Source organism: Zalophus californianus, chromosome 6, assembly GCF_009762305.2.
Source record: "Zalophus californianus isolate mZalCal1 chromosome 6, mZalCal1.pri.v2, whole genome shotgun sequence".
NCBI classification, from domain to species: Eukaryota; Metazoa; Chordata; class Mammalia; order Carnivora; family Otariidae; genus Zalophus; species Zalophus californianus.
The window spans coordinates 42,517,383-42,530,807 of NC_045600.1; the positions used below are offsets into that span (position 1 = coordinate 42,517,383).

The 13,425-nt window shown below is 38.9% G+C and overlaps 1 protein-coding gene across 6 annotated transcripts in view; it reads right to left on the reverse strand.

Annotated features, from left to right (window-relative positions):
- Nucleotides 1-13,425, reverse strand: part of TMEM260 (transmembrane protein 260) — a 67,929-nt gene that overhangs the window by 24,143 nt on the left and 30,361 nt on the right. For 3 of the 6 annotated variants that reach the window (XM_027570449.2, XM_027570444.2, XM_027570447.2), the window contains exons 6-9: nt 7,690-7,869; nt 6,157-6,197; nt 2,980-3,063; nt 1,284-1,398 (exon numbers count right to left, since the gene is read on the reverse strand). In XM_027570449.2, coding sequence (XP_027426250.1) covers nt 1,284-1,398; nt 2,980-3,063; nt 6,157-6,197; nt 7,690-7,869 — 420 coding nt within the window. The remainder of the gene's footprint in view (nt 1-1,283; nt 1,399-2,979; nt 3,064-6,156; nt 6,198-7,689; nt 7,870-13,425) is intronic. The other 3 variants (XM_027570445.2, XM_027570448.2, XM_027570446.2) reach the window with 3 other exon arrangements.

A 13,425-nucleotide genomic window follows, 5' to 3' on the forward strand; every position in this document is an offset into this window, starting at 1 on the left:
TCCCTTTTTTGGGTCCACACATTCTTTTCAATGCTATGGCGTGCACCTTGAACTCCTGCCACTCGAGAGGAGGAGGAGATGGAGAAATGCTTTTGCTTTACTCCTTAGCCCTCGCTTCTTCCGGTAAGACTGCAGGCACTGAGCGGAACGGGAGTCTGCGACCCGGTTGTGGGCCTGCATGGCCAGGCCCTTTCCCTCTCTTCCTCTCTGGGAAGTGATCCACCCACAGGACGCACGCATCCAGGGTCAGAGCCCGTCCTTGTGGCGGGTGTGGGGTGGGGAGGGGCCTGCCCTGTGCAGCCCTGCCTGTGACCGGGGGGGTGGGGGGGGGGTGGGGGGGTGAGGGGGGGGGTAAGTCCGTCCATTCCAGGACGCAGTATGAGGAAGCCCCCTTGCCCACAGATAGAAACTACCTTCTCCATTCTCAGCGTTCTCAGTATAAAGGGGATTCACCTGTTGTAGTTGTCCTGGTTTATCTCGTTTCTCAACTGACTCAGAACTCAGATGATCAAAAAGGGTATTATTATTTACTAGGCCTCTTGAACATACACATAGAAAAGAGTTGGCTTTAGCCATTGAAAAGGAGCTGTCTACATTTATGGTTTCTACTACAAAGAGAAGAAATACCCTAATCTCAGCAGTGGCAGCCAGGGGAAAACAGAAGCGTGGTCACTCTTTTGCACAGGCCTGAGACTGCTGAGGTAAAAACTAGCGGAGCGTGTGGGTAAGAGGCCCAGCTATGACCTTTATTTCTTTATTGTTTTTTAAAAAAATTCCAGGGGATCTGCAGGAGTACTTGTATCTGTAAGCACACACATAAAATAACTAACTTAAAACTACCTTACGGGTATTTTTCTACCTAACTATTGTGTTAACTAAATGTTGCATTTTTTTCCCCCTAAAAAAAGGCCTCGGTCTTACTGGTTCAAGAATTTAACTTTCGCCTGGGTGGCTCAGTTGGTTGGGCGACTGCCTTCGGCTCAGGTCATGATCCTGGAGTCCCGGGATCGAGCCCCACGTCGGGCTTCCTGCTCGGCAGGGAGTCTGCTTCTCCCTTTGACCCTCTTCCCTCTCGTGCTTTCTATCTCTCCTTCTCTCTCTCTCTCAAATAAATAAATAAAATCTTTAAAAAAAAAAAAAAAAGAATTTAACTTTCGATCTGTAAAAATGTATACACAATGTTAGCTCTTTCTGTGATCAGTTGCTCTTCTACAAGATTCATGAGGACAAATTTGTACACTCTTCAACTTTCTGGTCAACGGATAAATCTAAGTAAAACTTACCACACCCATGAAAAGTGGTTTTGAAATATCTAAATTCGCCCTCCAAGCAAAGAACAATGAATAAGTGCAAAACATTCCAGTAAAAAGCCATACCAATGATGGATTCTGTCTGTTCCTATAAAAAAAATGTCCAAAATTATTTATGTGCATGAATATCAATAATATTGCATAAGAAAAAAATTAGATCTATAAAACTTTCTCTTTTTTTTAAGATTTTATTTATTTATTTGACAGAGAGAGACACAGCGAGAGAGGGAACACAAGCAGGGGGAGTGGGAGAGGGAGAAGCAGGCTTCCCGCTGAGCAGGGAGCCCGATGCGGGGCTCGATCCTGGGACCCTGAGATCACGACCTGAGCCCAAGGCAGACACTTAACGACTGAGCCACCCAGGCGCCCCAGAACTTTCCATTTTTAACTAGGGACAAAGAAAGATCTCCATTTAAAAAAATCTGAGCTGGAATAAACAACTGAAATATAGGAATCAGCTACACACTGTACTATATTACAGACTTCACTTGGAACTATGCAGCAAGATATAGAAAGTAAAAATTCAGAGAAGAAATACAAATGATCAATCTTGTTAAATTTAAGGTGTAATTAAACATAAGCAAAACAAAAAAATACTTTCATGCCTCAAAATAATAAAGATTTTAAAACAGCAATTTCAATATTGGTGAGGATGCAACAGAATGAGCACATATGTGAGTATAATCCTCAAGAAAAATTAATTTGATAATATATACCAAAAGCCTTAAAAATAATCACACTCAGGGTGCCTGCGTGGCTCAGTCAGTTAAGCAACTGCCTTCGGTTCAGGTCATGATCCCAGGGTCCTGGGATCGAGCCCCGTATGGGGCTCCCTGCTCAGTGGGAGTCTGCTTCTCCCTCTCCCTCTACTCGTCCCCCCTCCCCCTGCTTGTGCTCTCTCTTTCTCTCTCAAATAAATAAAATCTTTAAAAAAATAATCACACTCATCGACCCAGTAATTTGACATGTAGGCATAAATCTTTAAGCAAAACGAGAAATGTGGATAAAGATTAATCCATAAAAATGCTTTAATATTATTTATAATAGAAGTGGAAGCAATCTGAAGATTCCCAAACAGAAAAACACTTCACTTAATTCTCCTAGGTCAGAGAATGGAATTTTATACAGACATTTAAATGACCTTCAGTCTTTTTATGATAAGGGTGCATGCTCATAATATAATGTTAAGTGTCAAGGAAACAGAACTATAAATGTGTGTACATATATAAATTTACATAAAACACTCAGATTAGAGGGTAAATGGACAAAAAATAATTAATGGAGGTTAAGAGTGCTATATTTTTTAGGTTTTCTTTTATCATCAGAGGTAACTTCTTCCAAGGAATTCAAATAGTTGTTTACTTCTTTTGCAATGCAATAATGAGTAGCTATGGGCACAGTTAGGGATCAAAACAGAAGTTTAAGACATCAAATGACTTGCTTACTTAGATTGTAATATACTGCTCAATCTTCCAAAATCATTAATTTATTATAAGGAAAAAAAAAACCTAGGAAGAAAGCAATACACATTTGCTGTAACAGAAGTGATTAGAGTCATTAATTTGGAATATAAAATAATACTGGCAATGTTCTCCAATGGCATATTAAAAATATGAATTGAATTAATGAATATGGGAAAAAGAATAGGAAAAGAAATTATATTACTCACTTTCTTGCTAAACATATATTTGCCCAAACTGCGAGGGCTTGAATGTTGAGTGAGAGTTGGGTCCTCATACTTGTTACTTGAGAACTGTAAAAGACAATCTAACTCATCATGGGTAGAAAACAAACTTGGTTAGATCCAAATACAACATTCTTTGTAAAATACATCTGATTATGCACTGAGTAGTTTTAATGGCTGGAGGCAGATGTTAAAATTATTTTGTCTTCTTTTATTTTTATTTATTTATTTATCTATTTATTTATTTATTTGACAGAGAAAGACACAGCGAGAAGGAACACAAGCAGGGGGAGTGGGAGAGGGAGAAGCAGGCTTCCTGCAGAGCAGGGAGCCTGACGCGGGGCTCGATCCCAGGACCCTGGGATCATGACCTGAGCCGAAGGCAGATGCTTAACGACTGAGCCACCTAGGCACCCCTATTCTGTCTTCTTTTAAATTTGGGAGAAAAAGTACCATAAGAAAGAGTTAAACAGTTCTAAGATGTTTTCCAATTGTAATATTTGGTTACCAATTTATATTATTTGGGATAGGATCAGAGCAAGTAATTCTTCTGTATTTGTAATGCTGGTATGCTGTATTGATAATATTTTGGATCCCCCAATTGGTTTGGTAAGAAGTCATGTGAAATGAGTTTTTGAACTTCTGTCAGTAGTGTAGACATGGCCTCCTGTGATTTAGCAATTGAAAACAAAATCAATGTGGGGCGCCTGGGTGGCTTAGCTGGTTGAGAATTCATCTCTTGATTTCGGCTTAGGTCATGATCTCGGGGTTGTGGGATCGAGCCTCCTGGGGACTCTCTCTCTCCCTCTCCCTCTACCCGTCTTCCCCAGTGTGCGAGTGGGCATGTGCTCTCTCTCTCTCTCTCTCTCTCTCAAAAAAAGGGGTTCCTTGTTTTCTATATTATTTGGTTCAAAAATGTTTAAGCCATCTCTGAGAAATGTATTTTTTTCCTATAATTAAACTAAATTCTTCCATTAACTAATAAGCATTTCCCAAGTGTTATCTGAGTTCTGAAATAGCTCTAGCAGTCACCAATTTTTAAAAAAAGAAATGACTCTATACAACCTCTCGAAGAACTTTCTTCTCCCTGCTGGCAATTTTACTGGAGAAAATGTGATGCCATAATTATGGAAACCACACAATGTGTATTTTACTAATGGAGACTCATCTACTATGAGAAGATATTCTTACTCATTTTCAAATACACTTGAAAAATTGATTCCAGCATGATGCCCATTTCAAACCATTCTTCAAAAGGAATGAAGTCAGTTTCCAAATTAATTCTTGGAGATCTGTTGCTTAAATGTAAGCTCTAAAACATGGTCAGTGCCTAGGGTTAGATTCAATAATTTCCTTGTACAGGATTGCAATTTAGAGATATGCATGGGGAAAGAATTTAATTTGCTTGACTGGAAAAGGAGAGATGATTAGGTCCCATCATTTTGAAGGATTTTCTAGTAAGTTAATTTTAAGTTGCTTTTCTCAACACTCCTGTCCTCCTGAAACAATTAAAGACTAGAAATTCTCTCACTCAGTCAGAGGGTGCTAGGATTATGCCTCCATTCTACATTATGATTTGGTTCGAACAAATAGTGTGGGTGTGAGTGGTCATCACTTTTGTTAAGTCTTTTTTCTAGGCATATCACCTAACTGCTATTACTTCAATATAAAGGAGGCTTTTATGTTCCCCAATAGATGAGTTTTATGTGCAACTTATAACTGAGAACTCTTGAGAGTTCTTTGGAGTTCATGTGGGATTTGTTAAGGCAAAATATACTGCCAATGTCAAATGTGATCACAACCCTATAAGGTAGGTTGAAAAGAACAGGCAGTGAATCTTCTGGCCTGGAGCAAAGCGGAATAAAATAAAAGCCCACAGACATTGGTAAAGCTGTCGTTGTAACTGAGCTTCTTGATACTTTTTCCCAACCAAAAAGAAAAAGGAGCCACAAAAGTTTCAGTCAGACATTAAAAAAAAAAAAAAAATCAGTTGTGAGAACCAACAAAAGGTTACATAAGAATAATTGGTGGCAGGAAAATGTTTTCAAGATACAGTAAAGAATGAAAACCAGTGGGCTAATAAAAAAGTCTGCATATTATGATCCCATTTTTCAAAACAAAAATATAAAAAACATTGAAAGATACAGACAGAAATGTTAATGGATTAACAATAGTGGTTATCTCTACACATTAGAATTATAGTAATTTTAATTTTCTTGTTTTTGCTTACCTGGATTTTCTAAATTTTCTATAATGATTATGAATCACATTTAGGGAGCAGGGGAAAGGGACATTTAAAAGAAAAGAAGGAAGGATGGAAGGAAGCAAACAAGCTAGCAAATTAACAAGACAGAAACTGTGAGAACCTATGAACTGCCTCATGTACAGAGTTGAAATATTCTCCCCATATTTTAAAAACGGTTTTCAAATAGTCCTGGGAATCCTAAATGAATAATTAGTTAGGAGATCACTTTAGTATTATAGAAGACTATTCTTCCATAATTTTATATTGAAAATATTATAAAAATAGTAGAGGGTTGGTATGGATATTTTTCAAGTTGTCTTAATCTGTGTGGGTTTTAAAGCAAATATTAACCCATTTTTCAAAGAACCCTAGTAGGTAATATAGATGAAATATATTTGCTTAACCGGCTCTAAAAAGGTTGGATATTAGAAATATTTAAGTCAAAAATAGAGCTTAAGAACAGCCTAAAGAAAAAGTCTTAAGACACATTAAATAAATGAAGCTCTAAAGAATTTAAGAACAGAGAGCTCAATCCTAAAAAGAAAAGAATCGAATCGCTAAATGCAATGTTCTAAAATGTCTCTGAAAAAAAGAGTCGAAACCAGAACAAAGGATAAATGATGTATAAAGCAACACTGCATTGGGTCATTTTGTATCCAAATGGAAGTGGAAACGTTCTAGTTTGACAGTCTACTAACTCACTGTTGTATTTATCCCTCACTCTCAGCTTTCTCTTCCTGAAGGAAATGCTAGAATGTTTTGATAGTCCACACAAACACCTAGTGACCATACCCGTGAGAGCCACTTCTCAGACACACTGCTTCACAAAGAAACAATCCCAGAAGCCCCCCAAATCACTTAGTCTAGGAACTGATAGAGAATTCACTTAAAACCAGTTTCAAATATTTCATACTCACAGCAAAATTTTAGACATACTGGATCCTGTTTCAGATTTGGCCTAAACATAAAAGAGAGAAGTTTATTTGTGTAAGCCTTCAACTGCAGCTGTGTTAGGCTATTGCATTTTAACTATCCTGATTTAGAATATACATGTTTTAAGTAGACAATGCAACATCTCTCTTCATTCAGTCTTTGCTTCAGAGCCTTACTGAATTTTTGAAGAGAAGTCAGTGGAAATTAAACACAGACATCCCAGAGGAAGAAGTGCAGAAATAATGATGGGCTAAAAATCAGTTAAACTAGTTCCAGCAGGAACGATTAACACATTGATGAATTAACAGACTTTACACTTTTGTTGTAGACTGTTTTTAAGGCACTTTGATTAGAGCTCATTACCACATGTTAGTCTATAATTTCACAATTATGTGTGAATTACACAAATTTCAAATCTGGAGTGGCCCTCAAGCATTATTGTAACGGAATAACCAATGTAAGTAAGCCAGAGTATAAGCTGAAAGTATCAAACTCTCTAATTCAAAAAGTAATTAATAATTATCCTTTCATTAAGCTAGTTTATTATGAAATATCTCCTACAAACAACACATATAATGTATATTTAAGGGATAAAGAGTTTTTAAAAATCTATAGAGCTGCCATTCACTTAAGAACAGAACTGCATGAATACCATAAAGTATCTCACAAAGCATTCACAGACCTCCCTTTTCTCACCCCCAGTGATAACTATTACCTTGAATTCTGTGTTAATTACTCCCCTACTTTCTAAAAATATATAGTTCTTCTTTTATATGTACCTTGAGCAATAGATTGTTTACTTTTTGCATGGTTTAGAATTTTGTATCAATGGTGTCATATAATACATAGTCTTCAGAGATTTGCCTTCTTGCATAAGACACAAAAAGCACAAACCATGAGAGAAAAATCCGATACAACTGTTCTTTATTAAGGTAAAAAAAAAAAGTTTGTCCTTTTATTTTTCAGATAACCTTTACTCTAACCACATTCAGTGTTTTTTCCCTAATTTATGTTTCAGGGAAAACAAGGCCTTTTGAACTTAAAAAAAACACTTCTAGTGAAATTTTATCTTATAAAGTACTTACACATATGTATTACACTAAAGACTATCATGAACACTATTTGTCAAATATGAAAAAAGAAAGTGTTTTGGTCAAGGTAAATTAAAAATTTTGAGTTTTTTTTTCTTTTGATTCTTCAATCTTTTCCAAATATTTAAAATCACAGACCAAGGGACGAAAGTGATACCCAATACTAAGAAGAATGAAGTGTTTTAAATGCTGGCAAAAGAGTCTTTTTAATGTTTGTTATCCTGAAAAACATACTTGGGATATACAACATTATGATGTCAGGTTAAGTGATTCCACGTTTATAAGGAGCAAGTTTGTTACACAGATAATGGAAATGAAAATTCTATGTACTCATTGATAGACATTATTTTTTTTCAGTCAAGGCCCAGGCAAAACACTGAAGTTTCACCACTTCCTTCCTTAAAAGGGCTTTAAATATAAATTTACCAGACTGAATGTTCCATATTCTTCCCTGAGCAAATGCGTCAAAAATCCTAGAAACGTTGTCTGGTCTCCCCAGGTCCAACGGGCTTGATTGAGGTAGGATGAGATAGGAAGGTAGACGTAAGGCAATAAACCAGCAGAGAAGTACAGACTCAACTTCAACAGAGAGCCCAGGGAGAGTTCCTGCACCAAAGCATATTGTATTGTGTAACAATGTTTATTTTTAGTCCATTCATCCTGGAACTTCAAGAACACATCAAGAAAAACATCAAAATGTTTACTCAGAGCTGATCTCTCAGTTTCTACTAAGTCACCACAGAATACTATGTTAAACCTTCTGAGTACTGTGGATTACTAGAAAACTGCATCAGCCTGAACTCCTTTGCATGGCAGGTGAAATCTGAGTGAAGCAAATAATATTAGGGGCAACTCTGGAGTATCATTGTTTATATTTAAAACCATGTCATGACATGCAGCATTACATGGCTGGGATAACACACGTGGGAGTGACTGTTTGGCTGATTTTGAATATACCCCAAATACTGTTCCAGTACAATTCCCTTCATCACCATCACCAGGAGCAGACTTCAACTATATTCTCTATTATGATTACACACTGACAATATGATACTTTGCCCAAGGGTTTTGGATATTTCATGCAAATATGTGTCACAAATGAAGCTAGCTTTTAAATAACCTCCCAGTTCATCCAAATGCTCTTTTTCCTCAATGTACATATAGGAAGGAGTACTGATAGAAATTTGTTCTGTATAACAATGTTGCCTCATAAGAGTGTATTTCTCATCTGCGCATAACTTTTTTTTTTTAAGATTTATTTATTTATTTGAGAGAGAGAGAGCAAGGAGGAGGCAAAGAGGGAGAGGGACAAGCAGAATCCCTGCTGAGTGCAGAGCCTGACACAGGGATCAATCACACGACCCTGAGATCATGACCTGAGCTGAAATCAAGAGCTGGATGCTTAATCGAGCCACCCAGACACCCCCTCATCTGCACATTTCTAAAATAAAGGACAATGTTGACAAAGTCTTATAAAGATTACACCCAAAAGAATTCTGGTATACTAAAAGATTCAAATAGTGGTTGCTTTAGTAGTTGGGAAAGGGGGTCTCTTCCAAATATCATAATTGGCAATTGCCAACTTTTCCTTTACAAAAAAGGAAAATTCATATGCGACAATGACTACAAGAACCAAGTTCACATTCACCAGAAGGAGAACAAGCAGTTGACTTATATTAGCATTTTCAAATAAACACTCTTAATTGAAAATAGAGTGTTTTTACTAGAGTACTGATTTCATTTGATATTTCTAAAGTGGTAATGAGATGCATAAAAATAATGGCATGAAAAGAGTATAAGAAATAACTAATTGAGCAACATGCCTTTGCTATTCTTAAAAGTAGTTTTAAATAAAGCAAATGTTTATATTTTGACAGTTTCTGCCTGTTATAAAGTTCAAGTTAGAGTGGCACGATGCAACTGCCGGAGAATTTTCCTTTTGTGTGAGAAATCAACAAGGAGACAATTACGTGAGAGCTTTTTCAGAGAGTGCAAGAAAGTGGCTCTGAGTCCTAGCTGTACGTACATTAGAATCACCTGCAGAGCTTTTTGAAAATATCAATGTCTGGGCCTCACCCTAGACCAATTAAATCAGAATTATTTTGGAGTGGGGTCAGCATAAATATACATACCTATATACAAATATATGTATATATATACACATGCATTCACAAATGCACACACATACACATACTTTTTAAAAGCTTCCCAGATCATCTGAGTAGCCAGGGTTGCAACCAACTGACTCAGGACTTCTTACTCTGCCTCAACTCATCTGACCAGTGAGATCCAACTACTCTGTCACTTCATTGGTAGGCCTTATTTTCTAGCCTCTGCTATTTAACTAGAGAAAATGAAATGTCCTTTGAGGAGTCATACTTCCCCAAATTGCATCATTCATCAGTAGCTGACCTAAGTACAGAATAAACAGGCTCTCAGACCAGGCTCCTACCTTGTCCACTCTGAGTCCTGCATGTTTTATAAAAAGCATATGGCTCTTCTTTCAATTAACTAACACAAAATATTTACTTTTTAAGTTCTTGTCAGTCAATGCACCTCTCTATTATCTGAATGAAACTTCTCTGATGTCAGAAGCCTGTCCAGGAGTAAGGTCATCAAGATGGCAACATAGATCATTCCTGACTTCAGTCTTCCTTACCAGAAGACCAGCTAGCAACTATCTACAGACGAGATATCACTGTGAAGAATCCCAGAATTCAGGGGTGAGGATAAAGCCCACCTTGGACCATACAGACTGAGAAGACCCACATTAGAAATAAGAAGGAGCACTCTGACTGCATCACTCCTCCCCCGTGCCAGCCCAGCTCTGCACTAACAGAGCTCCCCTGGGGTGACAGTTTTTCCAGTGGGAAAAGAGACTCCAGGGTGGACAACCAGCTCCCCCAGCATGGCAGGACACTTCCCAGGAGGCTCATTCGGTTCTCATCTCTTGAGAGGTGGGAGGAAGGGGTCGGCTCAACCACTGGGGATCACGCAGGAGAAGGGAAGCAGGGCTTTCGGCAACCAGTGCTCAGATCTGGAGGACTGTGTTCTTGCTTGCAGCTGTGCCCAAGCAGAGATCCCAGCCAGCTATCCTGCCCATCTGCTGAGCTGAGCCGGTAGCTGATCCCACCCTAAACTAATTCTGATTTACTTGATCTGGGGCATACTTTAACATAATAAAGTCCACATAAGACGAGTCCATAGCTAACATCATACTCAATAGCGAAAGACTGAAAGCTTTTCCTCCAAGATCAGGAATCAGACAAGAGTGCCTACTTGGTATTACCAACTCCTGTTCAACACAGTCCTGGAAATCCTAGTCAGAGTATTCAGGCAAGAAAAATAAATAAAAGGCATCCAAATATGAAAAGAAGAAGTAAAACTGTCTCTATTTGCAGATGACACGATCTTATATAGAGAAAATCCTAGACTCTACCAAAAAACTGTTAGACTAATAAATGAATTCAGTAAAGTCGCAGGGTGTAGAAACACAACTAATTAATGCACAAAATTAGTTGTGTTTCTACACACTAACAATAAACTATAAACTGTCTGGAAAAAAAAAACAGAAAATGATCTCATTTATATTAGCATCAAAAACAATAAAACACCTAGCAATAAATTTAACCAAGGAGGTGAAAAATCTGTACACTGGAAACTACAAAGCATTGATGAAAGAAATTGAAGAAGAAACAAATAAATGGAAAGATACCCCTTGTTCACAAATTGGAAGAATTAATATTTTTTAAGTGTCTGTATCACACAAAGCCATCTATAGATTCAATGAAACCCCTATCAAGATTCCAATGGCATTTTTTTTAAGGATTTATTTCTTATTCATTTTGAGAGAGTGAGAATGAGAGAGAGAGCGAGTACATGAGAGGGGGGAGGGTCAGAGGGAGAAGCAGACTCCCCGCTGAGCAGGGAGCCCAATGCGGGACTCGATCCCGGGACTCCAGGATCATGACCTGAGCCGAAGGCAGTCACCTAACCAACTGAGCCACCCAGGTGCCCTCCAATGGCATTTTTAACAGAAATAGAAAAACAAATCCTAAAATTGATATGGAACCACAAAAGACCCCCAAACAGCCAAAATAATCTTGCAGAAGAGGAATGAAGCTGGAGGCATCACACTTCCTAATTTCAAACTACATTATGAAGCTGTCATAATTAGGAGTTCAAGGTGGTGAGGTAGGAAGATTCTGAACTCACCTCCTCCACAGACACAACAAATCTACAAAGACCTAAAAACTACCTGAACAAGTGCCTCCATAACAAAGAATAAAAGGGCCACATGAAAATGTGTGGGAGAAACAGAGACATGGTCTCACCGAAAACCCCAACCTAGTGCTGCAACCCACAGTTAGGAGGGATCTCATAAATATAGGACTTCTTCCTGAGGAGCAAGGGGTTTGTGCCCCCATGTAAGGCACCCCAAGCTTTGGGTCCTGCACCAGAGAGATGATCCCCCACCAAATGTATGGTTTTGAAAGCCAATAGGTCAAATGTTCAGGAAAATTATAGGGCTGTAGGGGACAGAGACTCTGCTCTTAAGGACTTACAGACAGACTCACTCGCCCCAGAACCTGGTACAGAAGCAGCAGTCTGGAAAGTGCTAGACCATAAGTGAAGAAGATTCATTTGCTAATCTTAAAATGTCTGCTGTAAGGGGAGAAGCCTGGTAGAACTCTCTCTGGGGACAGAGATGCTGGAGGGTGCCACTTCTGGCATTCTTCCTCTATCTTGCTAGTGCCAGTGAGTGTGCCCACTCCTGTGTACCACTCCATTGCAGCTCTGTCAAAGCCAGCCAGGCAAATGCCCAACCTCACATACCACTCCACCACAGCTCCACCAAAGTCAGCCAGGGTGCACAGCCCACAAAGGGGATGCCCCTTAAGTGCCTGGATCTGGTGGTCAAGGAGAATTGCATTTTGGGGTCCTATGGGTCTAAAACAACTGGAAAGACAGTTCTTGGCAGGTTACCATCCCCAAGGGACTGCACTGACAATAGACTGAAACAACACCCCCTGGTCTTCCCGTGAAAAAACTTCAGCTTGAAGGGTAGGTTTCAGGTTTACCACACATCTAAAGGCTAGAGAAGTGCTCTCCGGGAACACAGGCTGACGGATACCATCTTGGAGCTCTCACCTGGCCTCACCACAGCTTGTTGGCACCTCCCAGAAACAAACTTGTACACTCATCTGGAACCCTGAATTTGCAACAATCCCTAAAGGGAGACCCCCCCCCGCACCCAGATCACTTGGTCTGGAGGCTAGTACGGTCTATGATTGCAGTCTCCCAGGACTGTATCTATTTGCATACCTTAAAGATGCTGACTGAGGGGCTAGTTTCCAATCAGTGTAAAATTAGGTGCTGATGAGATCCCTCCCTCTGGAACACTCACAAGTCTTGACACAATAACTAGAACCTACCAAGAGAAACTCAGGCTGCTTAGACAATCATAAAGGTTTGAGAGACAGCCAAGAGCTACAGCAAAGTAGCTGTAGCTACTTTGATGTGAGGTTCATCTCCTACACAGGGCCACTCCTCCAAGACTGGGAGAGACAGCTATTTTGCCTAATACACAGAAACAACCACAGAGAGTCAAGCAAAATGAGGAGACAGAGGAGTATATTTCAAATGAAAGAACAAGATAAAACCCTGGAAAAAAAATCTTAATGAAACAGAGATAAGTAATTTGCCTGACAAAGAGTTAAAAGTAATGGTCATAAAGATGCTCACCATACTTGGGAGAAGAATGGATGAACACAGTGAGAAGTTCAACAAAGACACAGAAAATGTAAGACAGTACCAAACACACAGAACTGAAGAATACAATAATTGAACTGAAAAATACACTATAGGAGTTCAACAGCAGACTAGATGAAGCAGATAGAATCAATGAGCTAAATAAAACACAGGGCAATGGCACTCACCCAAACCAAGCAGCAAAAAGAAAAAAATTTAAAAACTGAAGATAGCTTAAGCGATTTATGGCACAATATCAAGCAGAATAACATGTATATTATAGGAGTCCCAGAAAGGGAAGAGGGAATGGGGCAGAACGCTTATTTCAAGAAATAATTGCCAAAAGCTTCCCTTACCTGGGAAAAGAAACAGACAACCAGATCCAAGAAGCCCAGAATTCCAAAGAAGATG